The sequence below is a fragment of the Prionailurus viverrinus genome, chromosome E2 (genome assembly GCF_022837055.1).
Source record: "Prionailurus viverrinus isolate Anna chromosome E2, UM_Priviv_1.0, whole genome shotgun sequence".
Lineage (NCBI taxonomy): Eukaryota > Metazoa > Chordata > Mammalia > Carnivora > Felidae > Prionailurus > Prionailurus viverrinus.
Window position 1 is genome coordinate 18,054,645 of NC_062575.1, and position 21,818 is coordinate 18,076,462.

At 37.8% G+C, this 21,818-nt stretch overlaps 1 protein-coding gene and 1 pseudogene across 1 annotated transcript in view; one reads left to right on the top strand and one right to left on the bottom strand.

Annotated features, from left to right (window-relative positions):
* Positions 1-21,818, bottom strand: part of LOC125153190 (cytochrome b5 type B) — a 37,357-nt gene that overhangs the window by 5,592 nt on the left and 9,947 nt on the right. Inside the window, exons 2-4 of the mRNA XM_047836096.1 lie at positions 11,948-12,076; positions 11,418-11,447; positions 2,128-2,156 (exon numbers count right to left, since the gene is read on the bottom strand). Of these exons, the coding sequence (XP_047692052.1) occupies positions 2,128-2,156; positions 11,418-11,447; positions 11,948-12,076 (188 nt within the window). The remainder of the gene's footprint in view (positions 1-2,127; positions 2,157-11,417; positions 11,448-11,947; positions 12,077-21,818) is intronic.
* Positions 12,439-16,411, top strand: LOC125153138 (ER membrane protein complex subunit 3-like; annotated as a pseudogene).

The window sequence follows — 21,818 nt, forward strand, 5'->3', positions numbered from 1 at the left end:
AGGTTCAATAATAAAACTGCCTCTCCTTGCCTAAACATGCCTAGTGCTTTGTACACTTCAGAATGGCACAAAGCTGCTCCAGAGTAGTTTAGAATGTCGGCCGAGTAGCTTTGTGTAAAAAAAGGAAAGCAAGCAAGTTGGCATGTACAACAGCAATATGGCACGTGGGGACTCTGCAGTCATGTCCCCACAAAGGTAATCAGTTCAGGTATCTTGGAGAACCACCACAGGACACAAAAAAGTTTTAAAGTAGGCTCCTTGAGAAAACACCGAAGAGACATTCTTCAGTACAAAAGACTGAAAATGGTTGACCGCCAATCCCCATATAATGTTTTGTAATACTTAACTGTCACTGGGCATAGAAGCAGAGGAAATGGATTTATGCTGAACCCAAAGAGTTCAACAGTAACGTCTTAGCCATAAGACAGAACTCTCTTTTGGAGAGTCGCTCAGGTTGCTGCATGTAGTTGTGACTCATTTGTTTTTATTACTTTGTAGTATTCCACTTTATGAATATACCAGAATGGATTCATTCATTTTATTAAGGAATGGTTATTTGGGTTGCTTCCAGTACATTACTATCTTGAATAATGCCCTTACGAACATTCTACTATGTGTTTCCTGGTATACTTGCGCACACATTTCTCTCGAGTATATCCCTAGATATGGAATTGCTGGGTCAAAAGTTATTCATATTGTCCAATTTACTAGATAATGCCAAATTCTTTTCCAAAGTGACTGTACCCACTTACACTCCCCTAAGAGGGTCTAAGAACCTTGGTGATCCACTTCCTCAACAGCTCCTCTTATTTTCGGAATTCTCAATTTTTGCCAATCTGGTAGCTGTGAAATACATACCTTAAGATTTTAATTTGTATCTCTCTGATAACAAATGAAATTAAACCTTTTTTTGTGTGTGTCTACATTTGTTTCCTCTTCTCTAAGGTGCTTGCTTAAGCCTTTTTCTCATATTCTACTACATTATTTTTTAATTGATTTGTAGGAATTCCTTTTGTATTCTGCATAATAATTCTTAACGAGTGTTATGTGTAGCCCAAATCGATTGCAAGTTTATGGCTTGTGTTTTCAAATTCTCTACAGAGTAGCTGGCTGAGCATAAGACCTTAATATTAAAGAAGCTGAATTTACTAATAGTTTCCTTTAAGTTTAAATTTCTTACATTCTTTGTCCATCACCACAAATAAAAAAGAGGCAATACTTTTATAGGGGGAAAAAAACCACATCTCTCTCTCTCTCTCTGAAATGTTTTAAGTGGAAGCTCAGAAAGATGAAACAGATCTATATAATCTCTATAAAGATTTTTTTACAAGCCAAGGATTCCAGTCATTTCAAGGGCGTTTAAGGGATGACAAAAATATACCTTTCAGAGTTCATACTATTATATTACTAAAATGACCGCAAGGGATATTCGTAAGTAATCCTTTGAAAGAAACCAAATTCCTGAATATGCATGCAATACATAATTTTTTTCTTCTATAAAATGCAATAATAGCACCCACCTTACAGAGCGGTTGTGGGGATTAAATGTGATTAAGTTTCAAGTAGAAGTTGCATAGCTGGGCTGAGCAACACAGACCGTTGGCTTGACTTACCAGCAGTTACTTGTCCTTGCATATTGGCCTCTCGCTGAATGTGATCCCAATTTATGTCACAACATGATTTAAAAATTACTCAAGGCACAAACTTTTGAGATTACTCTAAATGACTGAAACTGTAAAAGTTAATTTTGCTAATGGTAAGGAACTACTGAATGTGCAGTAATTTTGGCCAAAAAATAGTTGTTAACTGTCCTCTTTTTCTTAATTGAAATATAGTTAACATGTACCTGAAATATAGTAACACGATGTTACATTAGTTTCAGATGCACAACACAGTGACTCAACAAGTTTATACTTCCACTGTGCTCCCCACAGCGGAGCTGCCGTCTGTTTCCGTACAACGTACAAGGTTTCACAATACCTCCGGACTGTATTCGCTGTGCTGTATGTACCTTTCATTCCTGAGTCAAACCGTACTCTTAAGTTATGTTATACATGTATATTTATGGAAGAACCTCTGGCCAGATATTAAGTTGAGCATAAGGAAGTCCAGGGAATGTATACTAACCTTTTGCACGTGGCATCTTTCGAAGGGTCCTGAAGAAGACGCATATTAAAAAATTTCAAACAAAAAGAAAGATTAATAAAGTATGTAAATCTAGAATATCTACATACAGAACTTCATCTTTCATGCAATTTGACATTTACAAATCGAATGTGATGGGAGCACCAAGAATTCTATTTCTGGTAACATACTGGTACTCCCTAGTGAAGAACAACCAATGAAAGCATAGAGAAATGGCCTAAAGTTTTTTAGATGTAAAAAAAGAAAAAAAGGGAAAAAAAGCTACTGATATAAACTATACTGAAAGGGACTAATTGCAGTCACAATGATATGCCTCATTCAGCTGGGCTTGCCACTGGCAGTAGTTAAGATCACATTTTCTGAACACATATTTTAAAAAAAATACAAACTCTAGTGACAAACAGGTCAACTGTGAAATGCTCTAAAGCATGCCGAGGACTGCTTTGTGGCTTACAGAAATGAACTGGTTTACTCTATGAAATCATAATAATTATGACTATAGACCTTAGGGCTTATTCAACATTGAAATGGGAAGAACAGAATTAGGGGGGAGGGGGAATACCAAAATAACCTTAAAAACAAAATTTTGGCAATAAAAAGTAAGGAAGTACTGACTGATACATGCTTCAACATGGATGAACCTAGAAAACATTATGCTAAGTGAAAGAAACTGGATACAAAATACAACATATTGGGGCACCTGGGTGGCTCAGTTGGTTAAGCATCTAACTCTTGATCTCAGCTCAGGTCTTGACCTCAGGATTGTGAGTTCAAGCCCCTCACTGGGCTCCACACTCAGCACGGAGCCTACTTAGAAAATAAAATGAATGGGGTGCACGGGTGGCTCAGTCAGTTAAGTGGTTTGTGGGTTCGAGCCCCGTGTCATGCTCTGCACTGACAGCTCAGAGCCTGGAGCTTGCTTCAGATTCTGTGTCTCCCTCCGCCTCTGACCCTCTCCCACTCACACTCTGTCTCTCAAAAATAAATAAACATAAAAAAAAATAAATAAGTAAAACAAAAACCACACAACACATTATATAAATATTACGTAAGAGTATCAATATGAAAGGTTCGGCATAAGCAAATCTAGTGGCAGAAAGTAGATCTGTGGTTTCCCAGGGTGGGGGAAGAGGAGTTAAAGGGAAATGAAAATGACTGATAATGGGTATGGGGTTTCTTTCTGGAGGGATGAACATGTTCCAAAATTATTGTAATTACGGTTGCATAACTCTGTGAATATACTAAAAACCCAACTTGTTCATCTTAAATAGGTGAATTGGATGGCACATTAATTATATCTTATAAATGTGTTATTAAGTTCAATTTAAGTGGGGTGCCTGGGTGGCTCAGTTGGTTAAGCATCCAACTTCGGCTCAGGTCATGATCTCACCGTTCATGAGTTTGAGCGCCGTATCGGGCTCTGTGCTGTCAGCCTGGATTTTGGATTCTGTGTCTCCCTCTCTCTCGGCCCCTCCCCTGCTCACACTCTGTCTCTGCCTCTCTCTCTCTCTCTCAAAAAATAAAATAAACATTAAAATCAAAAAGTTCAATTTAAGTAAATAAAATGAAGTCATTGATTCCATTAATTAGCTGTATATACAAAAGAACTGCTAACTCACTGCCAGAGGACAAGCCCATTTGCATAGGTTACTGCTGCCCAAAACATCGTCTTTGCCAATATGCAGAAGTATGCTAAGATATGAACACAGAATATTAACCGTGTTTAACCACAATTTTCAGTAATCTCCAACAATTTCGAAAAACCCTACATACTGGCCTAGATACTTCAGAGCAGATCGTGAAATGAGTTTTAACTTCATGTATCCAAAACACTGCCATGCAAATGAATACATACCCCAAACCCAAAAGAAATTAGCCTATAGGCAAGTAAAACTTCTAATAAAAAGTGTCAGATAAATCAAGTTAATATACTACTACACTTCTTTGAGACCTCGATGATTACTGTTATCTGGGACATTTCTACTAGAATATCATAAAATCAGGTTAAGTAAAATGTGTTACAAGCCAATCTTTGAGAAAATACAACCAATGTCTTATAGATTTGGAAGGTAGTGGTTTCAGTAGTAATGGTAGAGTGTGTATTAATTTATAATATTGCCTTTTAAAAGATTCCACTACAGTAGCCATGAAATAACTCCCATCAAGAAATAATTCCATCAGGAAAATGTCCATGGTCTTTTATGCTTTATCCACATATATACCAATGATTTGCAGAACAAAAAATGTATGGTTAGTATAAAAAAACTTTGAGACCATTTCAAAAGCTTATAGGAGAGCATTATGGAGAAATGTACGTGTTATGTTTAATCTGTAATCATAGTAAAAGCCATATGGGTCACATAAATGGATTCTCTAGATTTCAAACCTTTAGGATCTTTTAAAACTAAAAGCCTGGAATGTGTGGTAAGTGGAGTGAGTCTCAAACAGTGCGGGAACCAACTGAGAAAACAAAGAGGCAAAGACCAGACAGAAGGAAGACCATAATATGCTCCTAGTGTAACAGTTTCTAATAAGCAATAAAAAAACTTTAAATATATATATATATGTATATATATATATATATATTTTTTTTTTTTTAAACTAAGTACCTCAACTCCTGTTTTAAGATCATTCCACCCCTGGTGGCAAAAAGACCAACTTCTCTACCACTGGAGGAAAGCAAAGAGAAAGAAATGTACCTTCTCTTTGGGATTCTGACAGCCAAGTAAATGTCAAACTACAGTGACTCCGCTTTTAATCAACTACAATGAAAGAACTGTTTAAGGCACTGCTCTTAGAAGCCAAGTACCTCAGCCAAGTTCGGAAAGAAGCCAAATAAGTTATTTTTAATTTAACAAAATTAAAAAAAAAAGGTTCTGTTAACATAAAACCTTCCTTCACCCCCACGCCACCATTCTCTCCATGCTGTTTACCAATTCCCATTTCTACTCCAAAGCTCGGTGCTAAATCTAATGGACGCTTAAATGAGATTCCCATAGTTTATGATGGACTTTAACTTCTCCCTTTGTGTATTCAGACATATCTGGCTGGTTACGTTCTTGCCCACATTTTAATTTACATGCAAGATCCTTAGTCAGGAGAACGGGGACTGCTCAGTCTTTGGCATGGAAAGCTACAATTGCAATACTCTGATTTTAGTTGTAACAGAGCAGATCGAATCCAGAGTTCTTCTACCAAAAGCCTTACCAAGTAATTAATATGCATGTTTCTGGAATACACTTCCAAACCACTAAATTATTTTCAGTCTACTCTGATTTTAGTTTAAAATTAACAGAAAAGAACTATTTAAATAAACTGGTTCCTAAACGTCAAGGTTCATTAAGGCTTTAATTCCACAAACAAACTAACTACCTACCTACCTACCTACCTACCTACCTACCTACCTAACTAACTAGCTAAACAAGGACTCTGTAGGATAAAAGGGAATATTTCATGATATCTGAGTAGCCTTTTAATAAAGCTACTCATAACTGAAACTGTCTACTGCCTTCAAGTTCAATGCTAAATCAGTTTCCTCACTTACAAAATGAAAGGCTCGGACCAGATCAATTTTAATTCTAAAGCCATATTTAATTGACTTAACACAATTTTCTAACCCAAGGGTATTTTAGCAAAATCTACAATAGCAGAAGAAAAAAAAAATCTACACTAGCAGCCTTCTAAAGGTTAGAGAGAAGGAAACACTATTCTCCCATGTCTGGAAAGACTGACAGAGCATGGCCCACATGTAGACTTTTCTTATCTTACACCAGGTATATAAAGATATATTTTTCTAGATACTCTTCCAAGAGACACTGTGCCCTAAGTATGGACTTTTTTTGATATGGTTAAGAGAATGACAAAGAAATGTCATAATTGGCAAACATGGGAAAGGATTTATTTGGGGGTCAGTGGGCATGGTTTCACTATGAAAACTGTTTATGAAACATGAGACAATACATGCTTAAGGAATAGTGTACTCTGTCACCAGGACATAAATATTGGAAACAATGCACCAGAATTAGGATTACGATGCATTAAAATACATACATACATATATATGTATGTATGTATGTATGTATGTATGTATAGATAGGGCATTTATAAAATGTACCTTCAACCTCAATAGTTCATATTTAGATTTTAAATGGAAGGGAAATCTATTGCAAGGTATATAAGGAGCTTATGTTTTAATTCTTAAATTGGATGCTTGCTATTCCAAGAGGATTCCAAGTTTTAAAATTGGAAAAAGTGGACTTTAAACCACATGACACCTTCGGTAAAGCTAATGAGTATCTGAGTGCTTGAATACAGCTTTTTATTTAGACATTTTGGTAGCTATGTAGCCAGCAACTTATGAAAAACAATTCTGGAAATTTTGGCCGCAATATGAATTTTACTATTAGTTTCTTAAAACCCAAAAAGTTTGTTGAAATACATGACTTCAACATTTTATAGTCCCTCCTATGGCCACGTGTGGATCTTGAGGACAGCCTTCTCAAAAGCTCCAATGTATTAACAATTACGGTCTTATAAAGTATGTACCATCCCTAGAGGCAGTCCAGTCAAGTAAAAAATATTTCCCCGCATATGGGGGCAAAATTCAAAAATGAAAAACACCCTTCAGACAAATTTCTGTAGAACCGTCTCAAGAACCCACTGTGATAACACATACAGGACATTCATAGAGTAATTTCTACTGGGACCAAAGAAGTGAAAAACTTGTTATACTAGAGGGCTGATTTGAAAACGATGTTACCTTGTCCTCCTAACACCTTCTCTTGCAAAACTACACATTATTTCTAAATAAAGTATCATGGGGAGAAGGCATTAATCCTTGAGATGCCTCAGCAATGGGAATTTTGCCTTTCAAGAGGGCTTTTGCCATTACATTCTATGCTTTATTTCAAAATATTACGTTACAAAAAACAAATCCTAGATGAAATCAGAACAATGAAACAACCCTACAAAATTATTTGGTAAAGAGTAATCTAAAGGGCATCGGCATAACCATTCCAAACTTTAACAAATTAGGTTGTAGGTATGACAGGAATATTAAACAATTCTTACAAGGAAATTTTTGGTACTATGCAACCAAGTAACTACATTACATAATTACAAACAATGTATTCTTTTTAGATTCTCTTCCATAAAAGAGAAAGTAAACTGAATGCTATATGCATGTAAGAGAAAAATGTTGTGTAACAAAAGTCAGTAGCATCAGGAGTAAAAAAATAGATTTGCCTTTAAATGCAACTTATAGATTGCTTCTAACATAAAAGTTAAACTTCCTAAGTTAAAAAATGAAGTTTAAATAACATGTTAAGCCTTTATAGAGATGATATTATTTGTTTAAAAAAATACATCAAATCCTATTACAGCAAATGCCATCTTACTGAAATTTTTGTCCATGGAATATCGATAAAGAAAAATCAACCACAATAAAATTTTTAAGTAAAAAGAAAGTACAGAGCAAGATTTTTTTTTTAAAGGAAGAAATGAGGGGCGCCTGGGTGGCGCAGTCGGTTAAGCGTCCGACTTCAGCCAGGTCACGATCTCGCGGTCCGGGAGTTCGAGCCCCGCGTCAGGCTCTGGGCTGATGGCTCAGAGCCTGGAGCCAGTTTCCGATTCTGTGTCTCCCTCTCTCTCTGCCCCTCCCCCGTTCATGCTCTGTCTCTCTCTGTCCCAAAAATAAATAAAACGTTGAAAAAAATAAAAAAAAATAAAAAAAAAAAATAAAGGAAGAAATGATTGGTCTGCCTATCAATTGATCAATCAATGGACGGATCCGTCCGTCCATCTGTTTATATTTATGAATGCATAGAGTCTCTTTGGAAGAGTAAACAAGAAAATGGTAGCTGACTACCTCTGGGGAAGGGAGCTCGGAGACTGAGAGCTGGAGATGGAAGGGAGTCATTTTATATACATACATACATAACGCATACATAAAAAGTATACCTTTTTGCACTATTTCAATTTTTCACTGTGTACCATCATGTACTACCCATTCAACAATTTAAATGGAAAATGGTCCAGGTATTGAATCTATTCACTTCAATGATATCTGAAGCAGCTGAACTGTTGCCCAGATAACATCTATGGAATAAATCAGTGAAATCAGTGAACCTTTCGTCAGGTTCGTGTTCGTGTGTACTGCATCTCCTGAACTGGTGGCACATCAAACAGCTACCCCACCAGTGAACGCATAATCCAAAGGGAGACGTGACTGACCACAGATGTGCCTAGGTTTCTTGAAGTGCAGGAGACGGGCAGGCCAAACGGCACAGAAAACTCAACGCACTTCTAAGGTGCGTTTTTATAACCCAAAGCATACCAGAAAAACGTTAACGCAAGTAGAAATAGAAGACTGACGGCTTGCAGCATGGGGACTAATCCAGGGAGGAAGAGATTCAAAGAGACAGAAAGGTTTTTAAGTCTGGTTTGTTATCTGAAGACTGAAACAGGTGAGAAAAATATCTGTCCCCAGATTTGTAGTTTCTAAGCTTTTATATTTTAGTATTGTACTATTTCAGGGCCATGGACCTTGGGCATTATCAACCAAACAAGAAAACAATGGTGAGCATCAATTATTTACCTATGTTAAAGCAAAAGCAGTATGAAAGGCAGTTTGCAAAAAACTGAGGAAAGGATGGGGCGCCTGGGTGGCGCAGTCGGTTAAGCGTCCGACTTCAGCCAGGTCACGATCTTGCAGTCCGTGAGTTCGAGCCCCGCGTCGGGCTCTGGGCTGATGGCTCAGAGCCTGGAGCCTGTTTCCGATTCTGTGTCTCCCTCTCTCTCTGCCCTTCCCCCGTTCATGCTCTGTCTCTCTCTGTCCCAAAAATAAATAAACGTTGAAAAAAAAAAAAAAAAAAAAAACTGAGGAAAGGTTCCAGATTTAGATTGTGTAATAGTACATTCTGGGTGGCTTTTTTTTTTTTTTTTTTTTTTTTTTTTTAATTTTGCTGAGGGGGAGGCTGGAGGTGATAGTTTCAGGGAGGGAAGAGATGGGAAACTTTGGGGGGAGAAGAGAAGTGGAAAAATGAAGGAAAGGAAAAGAAAGAGAAAGGAAATGAAACCTTTGTCTCCTAAAGCAGAAGACATCTTTTAATTAGGCTTAAAAAAAAAAATCACTTCTTTGTAGAGGTTCAGAAACCCTTAACCAAAAGAAAGTATTAATGAAATGAATTTTACATCCTTCTCTTCATGGGGAGTACAGAAAAACTAAGAAAAGAGACATCTACATCTTAGACACAGAAGTGCCTATTTAATTTGTAAGAAATAAATCTGAGGGACCAGGAATGTCTTCCTGGAACTGAAATCAGGTTGGACTATATAGCTCTATAAAAACCTATGTGTGGTCTTGAAATTTTCCCCAAAGGTTTTCCTTGCCCGATCTGCCTGAAGTACAGCAGTGTGACTGAAAACACTCAATAACCTACTCTCTACTTAATGGAGACTGTCCTTTGGGTACAAGAGACATAACGAAAAACAGAGCATTGAAAATACTGCCTTTAGTCACTCACTGTTTATACGAGGCAGGGGCCAAACTACATTTGGAAACTTCTAAATTATTATAGAATTCAGTGAGCTAAAAGGATTTCTTTTTCTGTATTTCTTACAAAAAAGTCCAAGGCTCAACAGTTTTAATTTAGCTGAGACATCTCTAATTAATTCTTTGGCCTACAAAAGGCAGACAGTGCTTTCTAGAAAAGAGAATTCAAGTTCCCAAACTTTTCAAATGAAAAGATGGGCATATCTTTCAGCAAGAAGTCTGGTGCTTGGCTACCTGGGTTACTTTAAGTGCAAATTCCCAAGTCCCACCTCCAGAGATTATGAATCAGTAGTAGTGGGAGCCCAGAAAATAGACATTTCAGACACATGCCCAGGGATTTGAACACAGATGGCCCACCGGACGGAATTTGAAAAACACCACTCTCCATTGCTAAGAATGATCCCTAATCACATACTGAACTGGCAAGGAAGAAAAACAGCAACAAGAAGCAATTTGTAGAATTTCAGACATTATAATTCCACAATTTTTTCTATTGCTTTAATAAAGGGTGCTCTCATGACTGTTGTGTAAAAGTGGGTGATGGCTCCCAGATACATGGTGCATCTCTTATACAAATGGGAATATCCCCTGAATTAAATGTTTACTGTAACTGAGACCAATGTTTTCCAGACGTGTTCAAGATACTCAGCAAGGCTATGCATAGCTCCATCTTCACCTTCATTACGAGGGGAAGACAAACCAACCCCCAGTGCTCACGTAGCATTTAAAAAACCGCTTTCGTCTCCCTTTATAAACAATTCACCAGTTCAGAGTAGCAGAGTATAGCAAGACGGAAGAGTTAATTTCCACAGACACTTTGGATGGCAGAGCAACAGATGGCAGACACTGTCAAGCAGTCTCTCGAGTTGAAAGAATTCCTGTGTCTAGGCCAACTTCAAGTGCCGTATCAAACGTGTTCAGTGATTCCAGGCCAGTGAGGAAAGGGAAGCAAGAAGCGAGCAGAAGGAAAAGGGGAAGGAGCGCTGCCTCCATGATGTTCTAGGTGGCAACTAAACTGCTGTCCCTTTAAGTGGGAGGGCAACAGACGGAAGTCAAGAAATGTGTGACGCAGTCAAGGAAATGAACAGCCCTGCTTGTGGGAAGCAAAATGGCTTCCAGATTTTGTTCCTGGTAGGTCCTGCAGCGCACATTAAGGTTTTCAAATATTTAATCTTTTGTTTTTGCTGTATCACGGAGTAAATGAAATGGATGTAGGCCTATTTGAAACTGCATGACACAAGGATTAAATCTGGGTAATAGGGACAGAAAGGCCCATTCTAGTAATTACTCCAGTCTGTAACTCCTTCAAAGACTTTCAAGTGAAAATCAACTTTCCAGTTATTTTCCCAACACAGAATTATTCTCACAGTACTTAATGTAAGAATAAGAAATACTTTTCTACAACTGAACCCATAAACTAATTTCCTTCAAAACCGTACAGAGCATGGCTTTAGAATTTCCTTTTTTTTTTTTTTTTTTTTTTAAAGCAAGTACAAGCATGAACAAAATGTTTCCTACTGTTCAAGACTCAGCTATTCTTTTTTTCCTGAGATGGCACTGAGTCCAAGCTCCTGAAAAATAGGATTTTTGCTTAGGAAAAAAAGGAACACTTCTCTTGTTAAGATAATTAAAAAAAACAAAAAACAAAAAACATTCTACCTGAGTAAATAGAAATATAAACACTTGAAACACATGAGAGAAACAGATGATTTCTTCTTACCTTGCTACCACTTTCAGGTTTAAGGTCATTCTGTTAAAAAAGGAAAACAAATAATATTTTAAGACGTATCCAAAGGCATATCTCACTATATACTTGTCTCTAACCTTAGAACATGAAGACTACATTCTGGTAGTAGAGAATTCTCTGAGGGACGTCAAGGTCTGTGGAAGGGTATTTGCCCCCACACTCCCAACTATGAACCTACCAGGGTGCCTTGTTCGAATGTTCATAGTTACCACTGTTTGCAAGAAATTGCCAAGAACAATCAAACCATTATTTTAGAAAGAGATGTTATTAATGATATTACAAAAATCAATCAAAAAAACAAAAAATCCAAAACCAGTTAACTTTTTAGATACTACATGTGTTGTTTTACATACAAGAAGCTGTATCTTAGCGCAGTAGGCCAAATGATTTGGGGGAATATGTAACCTGACAGCTGGGTTCATTTTCCATTTTATTAATTCATCCCTCTCCTTGTGTTTTGTGGCTAGTCAGCAGCTTCCTCTCCCAGTTCAGTTAGTTCTTACCGGATGCACATCACCGATATAGTACTGCTTGAGCATTTCTCTGGCATCAGAGGAGTGGCCTACGTCCTCAAAGCTTTCACTTGCATCTGCACCAGCTTGTTCCATTAGGACCTCTTCTCCCCCAGGATGCTACAAGGAAAAGATACTTGCTGAATAGAGTGCCCTCTGAAAAGCAAGCTAATAGAAGTTACTTTCCCCTCTTCCGCTCTTTTCTCTTTTCTTCCCTTAATGGGAGTAATGGGACAAATTGACAATGAATGCCACCTGATAGGATGCAATGGGAAAAACGAAACATGACTTCTGTGATATTTATACCAAAAGTATCTAAAATTGGTAGAATTGTGAGGAAACCTAGGACAGTAGCAAACTGAGAGTCTACAAAAGGAGTGGCCTCTCTTCACCCAAAATAACAAGGTCACAAAAGCTAAGGAAAGACCAAAGAACAGTTCTGGATTGAAGGAGGCTGGCAAGATAGGACAACTAGGAACAACATGTGCTCCTGGCTGGATTCTTTCTGCCAACATTATCAACACGGCTGCAGAAACTCGAATGGACGCTCTGGTCAAAGTACGGAATTCTTTATTCTCCCTCTGTCTCCTCTCCCTTGCTCACACACTCGCTCTCTCAAATAAACAATTTTTAAAAATTAAAATTAAAAATGTTTTAAATTTCCAAAATAAATAAATAATAAGTTAAATAAGTGGTACCAAAATAACTGCCTCTGTACCAAGGAGGTTCTTCCAAGCGATACAACCCTGGACAAGTTACTAAGAAATTGAGATGTCTTTGTTTCCTTGTTTATAAAATGGAGATAATATGAGTAGGTATCTTAATTATTATTGTATCAAATCAGATCAGGATATGAAATACTATGTACTCAGAGAAAGGTACAGTTTGTATAAGACGCTACCATCTGTGACTCTAAAAAACAGATACATACACGTGTACACACACATAAAATCTCTGAAAACAGAGGCACTGGACTGGCTTAGTCTTAGAAAGTGCAACTCTTGATCTTAGGGTGGTGAGCTGGAGCCTGTGGTAGGTGTAGAGACTATTTCAAAACAAAGAAATCTTGGGGTGCCTGGGTGGCTCAGTCTGTTAGGGGTCCGACTTCGGCTCGGGTCATGATCTCGCGGCCCATGAGTTTGAGCCCCGCATCAGGCTCTGTGCTGACAGCTCGGAGCCTGGAGCCTGTTTCAGGTTCTGTGTCTCCCTCTCTCTCTGGCCCTCCCCCGTGCTCTGTCTCTCTCTGTCTCAAAAATAAATAAAGATTTTTTAAAAAAAAGAAAAGAAATTAAAAAAAAAAAACTCTCTGAAAACAATGAAAAGAACCTGGGAGCCAGGAGATGAGGTGAAAGGAAGACTTCACTGTACACCTTTTGGAAATCCTTTTACCAAATTAAGTACTATCTGTCGAGAAAATATTTTAAAATTACATTTAACACAGTCCCTGCCTTAAACGTTCAATAAACATTTACTTACAATGAGCAAATTTAGAATTTACATTTATGACATGTCTAAATTTGTATTTTTTAAATATCAAGTAATGTTTTTAAGTAGTTACTTTTTGTAACAACCTTTTAAGCAGGAGTATTATCATCCTTATTTTAAACATGAATTCAACTAAGTATAATCTCCCAAAGTCACTTGCCTATGAGCTCCCTGAGGACAAGGATAACTTCTATTTTTGTCTCATAAAAGATCTCCATCCAGTGAGTGGGTCCCCCATGCCAGTGCATAAGCAAGCTGTTTTAAAGCAAGACTGAGAAAGACACCACTCACCTGTCATTACAACTGAACTCTCTCAGCTGTAGTAAGCCATTAGCTTTGGAATTGTGTCCCAATGTGCCCTATATACCTCAACTATGTTAAGACGGTCTTTCCCTATGACACATTCCAACTATTATGTTGCCTTTTGGAGCAAAAGGATGACAAAATTTCTTAGCAGCTTGAGATATTTCAGGAAGTGGTTGAATTTACGAATTCCTGCACAGCTTTCTGCACAGCTCTTTCTAGAGCGACAAAGTCTTCACTTTCACCAATCTCTCATCACTTATAAATAAATATGAAAAAGTGCCACACTTAAATATGTATATATAATACATATCCATTGTTTCTCCTGTATATTCTTTTTTTATTTTCATTTTAATTTTTTAAATGTTCGTTTATTTTTTGAGACAATGCAAGAGACAGAGTGCAAGCAGCGGAGGGGCAGACAGAGGAAGACACCGAATCTGAAGTGGGCTCCAGGCTCTGAGCTGTCGGCCCAGAGCTGGACGCGGGACTCGAACTCACGAACCGTGAGATCACGACCTGAGCTGAAGTCAGATGCTTAACTGACTGAACCACTCAGGCGCCCCTCTCCTGTATATTCGATCATTTTAATCACTACACTACAATTTTTACTGAGTACTTATTTGATACAGTAGGCAGTGATAAAGATAAATTCATCCAGTATATACTGTCTTATAACCTTTCTTTCATGGAGGCAAGGAAGGTTGGAGAGGTAAAAACAAACATACAAACAAACAAACAAACAAAAAACAACCCTAGGTTTAGTGCCTCTCACTCCAATATGTGGTCTTAATACACACGGTTTAGAACAAGCAAAAGATTTCAAGGAACCTTTGTTACTGTTTTAGAACTCTATAAACTTCAGATAATATTTAAAATCAAATGGCAGGCCAGCTGGAGGCAGTGCACTAGGCCTGGGGTCACAGCACAACCCAGGCAAGTCCTGAGCCAAGGTAACGTGCAGGTTCGGGGTCTGGCCTGCAACCCCAACCAGACTGGCTCTCAATAAAGATGGCAGGAGAGACACCCAGCTGGCTCAGTTGGTAGAGTATGAGACTCTTGATCTCTGAGTTCAAGCTCCATGTTGGGTGTGGAGATTACTTAAAAATAGTAGCTTATGGTATCTTAAAAACAAACAAACAAACCAACCAACCAAAAGATGGCGGGCACCACGGCTCTGGATGGCTCTGGGTGGTCCTACCCATGTTCATCATCACCCTCCCTGTGGCCATGATCCACCACTATGTGTCCATCCAGCCCCAAAGTGACAAGAAGCTCACCCAGAAGAGTTCGAGCCCTCCATCGGGCTCTGTGCTGACAGCTAGGAGCCTGGGGCCTGCTTCAGATTGTCCATCTCCCTCTCTCTCCGGCCATCCCTCACTAGTACTCTGTCTCATTCTCTCTCAAAAATAAATAAAAACATTTAAAAAATTGCTTTTAAAAATGAGAGGGGCACCTGGGTGACTCAGTTGGTTAAGCATCCAACTTCAGCTCAGATCATGATCTCACAGTTTGTGAGTTCAAGCCCCACATCAGGCTCTGTGCTGACAGCTAGGAGCCTGGAGCCTGTTTCGGATTCTGTGTATCCCTCTCTCTCTGCCCATCTCTCACTAGTACTCTGTCTTTCTCTAAAAAAAAAAAAAAAAAAAAAAAAAAAAAAAAAAATTAAAAAATTTTCTTAATAAAACAAAAAAAAGAAGCTCACCCAGGACCAAGTATTTGACAGCTGAAGTCCTAATTCAAAGCATAATCCTCAGAAATGAAAATTATATTCCCAAACAGTCCTTCTGACATGAAAATACAACTCCTAACCACCCAGAGTAAGGATTTTTCAAAAAAACTAAAGGGAAAATAGTACTACCTTCTCCTACGAATGATCCCACTATGCTCACAAACATGGTCAAAGGGAATTTAACAAATGTTCTCCCAATGATTCTTAGTGGTGAATGGATAAACATGACAGACATGCTTAGGCTTTGTTACAACCAAAGACCTATTTCCACTGACCTTGTGTTTTTTTGTTTTTTTGTTTTTTTTTGAGAGAGAGAGATAAAGCGTGAGCAGGGGACGGGGAGGGAGAGGGAGAGACACAGAATCCAAAGCAGGGTCCAGGTTCTGAGCTGTCAGCACAAAGCCTGATGCAGGGCTCAAACTCATGAACTGTGAGATCATGACCTGAGGTGAAGTTGGACGCTTAACCAACTGAACCACCCAGGCTCCCTGTCCACTGATCCTGTTTTAAGCCTATGCTACAGTAAAGAACTGAACTATTCACATTATCTGCATCCTGGTGAATTCCACATCATGGTGCTTCTACTAAGCATTTGGGTTTTAGAGCATTTACTCTCTCCTTCTGAGCCAAGATAATGCCAATGACCAATCAAAAATAATACAGGCACAAATAAGTAACAATAATAAACTGATTACGTGTTACCGCTAATAATAAAAAGAAGGAGAAGGAGAAAGAGAAGAAGAATGCAGGCACAAATGACTAGAGCAGCCACGGCCATGCCCACAGACAGCAACAGAGCTTTCAAAGCAAAGTGGAAAGTTTTGGAGCTAATGGATCACCAGTGGGCACTAGATGATGTCAAAGAGGAGCTCATGGCCAAAGATCTCCACTTTGAAGGCATGTTCAAAAAAGAATTGTACATCTATATTTATTGAAGCAGGATTAGCTCTGTTGTGAACACACATTGTAGCCCTTAACCTTGTAAACTGAGCTGGGGCCTCTCAGAATAAAAAGGAGAACACAATGAGCTAGTGGACGTGCAGCAAGGATCATTCTTGTCTGAGCCAGGTTCCCCTTTATGTTTGAAACTAGAGGAAATGACTGTATTCTGGGTGACTTACAGTGAAAGAATTATTTTTAAGATGTTTAAAAAATTCCTTCGGGTGATAACAGAAAGGAAAGGCAGAGAAAGGAGAAATCCAAGCTAGTAATAATATACAAAAAACTTAGCAAAAATTCAATCTTTGGAAGAAACATTGCCAATTATAATAATTATCACGTACAATCAGCCTGATATATAAACCACAGTAAACTCCTGTTTCCTTGGGATCCAAATATCCTGAATTTTTACATCTAATTTATGCACTAGTATTTTAATAACTTCCTTCACAAACATAATCATTTTCATTAATAAAAATTTAGAAACTACTTATGAACAAAACAAGTATCTCTATATTGTTCATCGTGAGCCTACAGAATCACATAAAGAGCAAATGTATTAAAACTTTATCCAAACAAATTCTTTTTCAGAGTGAATATTCAGGGCAGGGACGTACTTAACAAACCTCCTATGTCTCTTCATACTGTCCAGGGAAAATTGGTGACCCTGGGGTACTGATGGATTCTCAAGTGCCTTTAGGAATGATCTTCTATAGGTTAAATAATGGGATATTCTTCATGTGGAGTTCAGAATAGATCAAATCAACTGAAAAAAAAATCAATGTCTGGTAAGTCAACTGAACTTAAGACCCAGTTATCTGGCTAAGAGTTTACATATCATTATAAGAAGGTAGAGAGGGTAAATGTTGGCAGATACAAAGAGAAAGGATGTCCAGGAATAACTGCCTGGATTAAATGTCCTAGGAAAGTGGCAAGGTGCCATTTCTGTATCAACAGGTAAATGTAATTTGCATGTTGAGTACTGTAATCAAAAGTGAATTATTTTTGACTCTATAAATTAAACCACTTTGTTTTCTCTTTAAAAGACAAATCAGGGGGCGCCTGGGTGGCGCAGTCGGTTAAGCGGCCGACTTCAGCCAGGTCACGATCTCGCGGTCCGGGAGTTCGAGCCCCGCGTCGGGCTCTGGGCTGATGGCTCAGAGCCTGGAGCCTGTTTCCAATTCTGTGTCTCCCTCTCTCTCTGCCCCTCGCCCATTCATGCTCTGTCTCTCTCTGTCCCAAAAATAAATAAACGTTGAAAAAAAAAAAAGACAAATCAGGGGCTCCTGGGTGGTTCAGTCCATTGAGCATCTGACTTTGGCTCAGGTCATGTTCTCACAGTCCATGAGTTCGAGTCCTGCATTGGGTTCTGTGCTGACAACTCAGAGCCTGGAGTCTGCTTCACATTCTGTGTCCCCCCTCCCCCCCTCCCGGCCCACCCGCCGACCCCTCTCCCCAACTCAGACTCTGTCCCTCTCTCTCTCAAAAATAAATAAATATTAAAAAAAAAATTAAAAGACAAATCAGTTTTATAGAAGTAAAACAGGGGAAGTCAGAATAAAATCTGTGGATCCAATTAATGTCAATATGCTAGTTGTGATACTGTACTACAGTTTTACAAAATGTTACCATTGGAGAAAATGGGTAAAAGGTATAGGGATCTATCTTTTTTAATGTTTATTTAACTTTGAGAGAGAGACAGAGACAGAGAGACAGAGAGCATGCAAAAGTAGGGGAGGAGCAGAGAGAGAGAGACAGGATTTGAAGTAGGCTCTGTGCTGAGAGCGCAGAGCCCGATGTGGGGCTTGAACCCATAGACCATGAGATCACGACCTGAGCCGAAGTTGGATGCTTAACTGACTGAGCCACCCAGGTGCCCCTATTATTTTTTATAAGTACATATGAATCTATAATTATTTCAAAAATATTTTCTATTAAAAACTCAAGTTGAATTCCCTAATTATACACCCAAAAGAAATGTGTATACATACATGAACTCATACACACACACACAAATGATCACAGCTGCATTATTTGTTATGACCCTGAACTTGAAAACCCAATGCCCATAAGCACAGTATGAATAAATTAAGGTATAATTCTACAGTAGAATCCTAATCAGCAATGAAAAAGAACAAACCACTGCAATATCCACAACATGAAAGAATATAGACAGAGAATAAAAGACACCAAACATAAAACAATATAAACTGTGACACTCTCATTTGTAGGAAGCTCAGAAACAGAACAAATCTATAATCTTAAAGTCAACAGAACATGTACCTCTGGGGATGATGAAGAAAACAGTGATTAGGAGGCACAAGGAGAGGTTCTAGCATGCTATACAGTTCTAGATGGTGGTTATCCAAATATGTTCACTTACTAGAGTGACACCATATGGCTAAAACTTAGGAATATACAACTAGTGGGAAAATAAGCTCCAAAATATCATATACACAACTACCCTTGCATATATAGTCAAATGATCTTCAATAAGTGATGCAATACCACTCACAATAGGGAAGGGGCACTCTCTTCAACAAATAATGCTGGGAAAACTGGATATCCACATACAAAAGAATGAAAATGGACTCTTATCTTACATCATGGACAAAAATTAATTCAGATGGACTAGAGACCTAACCAAAAGACCCAAAACTATAAAACTCCTAGAAGAAAATATAGAGGAAAAGCTTTAGGACATTGATTTGATAATGCTTTCTTGGATATGACATCAAAAGCATAGGCAACAAAAGCAAAAATTGACAAATGGGACTACATCAAATTTAAAAACTTTTATGCACTGAAGAACACGATCACCAAAGTGAAAAACCAACATAATGACTGGGAGAAAAGATATGTAAATCACAAGGGTTAATATCCAGAATATATAAAGAACTCCTAAAATTCAACAAAAACATCAAATAACCTGATTATAAAACAAGCAATGGACTTAAGTAGACATTTATCTGAAGATAATCTCCAGATGGCCAGCAAGTATATGAAAAGATGGTGAATATGAGTAGTCACTGGGGAAATGCAAATTAAAACCACAATAAGATCCCACCTCACACCCACTAGGCTAATTATAAAAACACACAAACAAAACAACCACCACCACCATTGGGTGAAACCCAGAAAACCCAGAAAATAACAAATGCTGACAAGGATGTGGAGATATAGGAATACTTGTGGATTCTCAGGAAAGTAAAATGCTGCAACCACCAGCAATATCCATCTCCGGAATTCTTTACATCTTGTAAAACAAAAACTCTATGCACATTAACAATCTTTGTTTGATTTAAAAGGTCTCTTTCATCTGATATTAATATGTAGCCACCTCTCTCTTTTGGTTAGTATTTTCACGGAGTATCTTTTTCCATCCTTTCACTTTCAACCTATTCGTGTCTGGATCTAAAGTGAGTCTCCTGTAAGTAAGTAAGTAAATAAATAAGTAAATAAATAATAAAGTGAGTCTCCTATAGACAGCATACTGTTGGATCTTGTATTTTTATCCATTCTGCCAATCCTTGTCTTTTGATTTAAAAACTTAATCCATTTACATTTAAAGTAATTACTGATGGGGCACCTGGGTGGCTCAGTCGGTTAAGCGTCCGACTTCAGCTCAGGTCACGATCTCGTGGTCCTTGAGTTTGAGCCCCGCGTCGGGCTCTGGGCTGATGGCTCAGAGCCTGGAGCCTGCTTCCAATTTTGTGTCTCCCTCTCTCTCTGTCCCTCCCCCATTCATGCTCTGCCTCTCTCTGTCTCAAAAATAAATAAACGTTAAAAAAAAAAATTAAAAAAAAAATTACTGATGAGGAGGGACTTAACTCTCTCAAAATTAAAAACTTTCATACATCAAAGACATTATCAATATAGTGAAATGACAAGCTATGGAATGGGAGAAAATATTTGCAAATCAAATATCTAACAAAGGATTGATGTCCAGAATATAGAAAGAAATCCAACTTAAAAGCAAAAAGACAATTCAATTAAAAATGGGCAGAGTCTGATTAGGTTTTTCTTCAAAGAAGATACAGAGGACCAGTAAGTACATGAAAAGACGCTCAACATCATTAGTCTTTAGGGAAATGCAAATCAGACCACAATGAGATACCACTTTACACCTGGCTAGAATGGCTGTAATAGAAAAAAATAGTAAGTGCTGAAGACAATATGGAGAAACTAGAACTTTCTGGTTCTACTGCTGATGGAAATGTAAAACACTGCTGTGGAAAACAGTTTGGAGTTTCCATAAAAAGCACAGAATTGACATATGACTGAGCAATTCCACTCCTGGTATATAACCATATGCACTGAAAACAAGGACTCAGATACTCGTATGTCAATGTTCACTGCAATATTGTTCACAAATAGCCAAAAGATGGAAACAATCCAAGTGTCCATGGATGAATGGTTGAATGGACAAACAAAATGTGGTATATACATATAAGGGAGTATTATTCGGCCTTAAAAGGAAGGAAATTCTGATATATGCTACAACACGGATGAACCTTTAAGACATTATACTAACTGAAAGAAGCCAGATACAAAAGGGCAGATATAGAATTATTCAATTTATATGTGCTGCCTAGAATAGTCAAATTCATAGAGACAGAAAATACAACAGTGATTACCAGGGGCAATGGAGTTATTGTTTAATGGGTAAAGTTTGAGATCAGGCTGATGAAAAAGTCTGAAAATAAGTAGCGGTGATAATCATCTAACAGTGTGAATGTACTTAATGTCACTGAAGTGTACAGTTAAATATGGTTAAAATAATCAGTTTTATGTTATGTAGATTTTACCACAAGAAAAATTTTAAAAACCAACATTATGTTAAGTGGAAAGGATCCAGACACCAAAGGACAAATATTGTATGATTCTATTTATGTAAAGTACCTAGAATTAAGCAATTCCAGAGAGACAAAGCAGATTAAAAGTTATCAGAGGAAGAGTGAAGAGGTGGTAGTTATTGCCTAATGGTTACAGGGTTCTGCTTGGGGTGATGAAAAGTTTTAGAAACCGATATAGGCATTAGTTGCACAACACTGTGAATGAAATTAATGCCACTGAATCGTACAACGAAAATGGTTAAATGGCAAATGTTATATGCTATATATTTTGGCACAATAAAAAAATAATAAGGCTAGGTTTACGTACCTATAATTAATATTAGCCAAAAATTTACTTTCATCTGAATCACAGCAAAACAAAACAAGTGAAACCAAGAGTTCCAGGGTTAACTTGAATAATCTAGATTGGTGGCCTACACTATTGAAATCTATTGGACAATCATAAGTTCCTCCCTATTTTTATTCAGTGTAGCTAATGTAAGGCAGTACATATTTCCCGTTTTTTCCAGGACCTGCTTTACTTTTGAATCTCATATGAATTTACAAA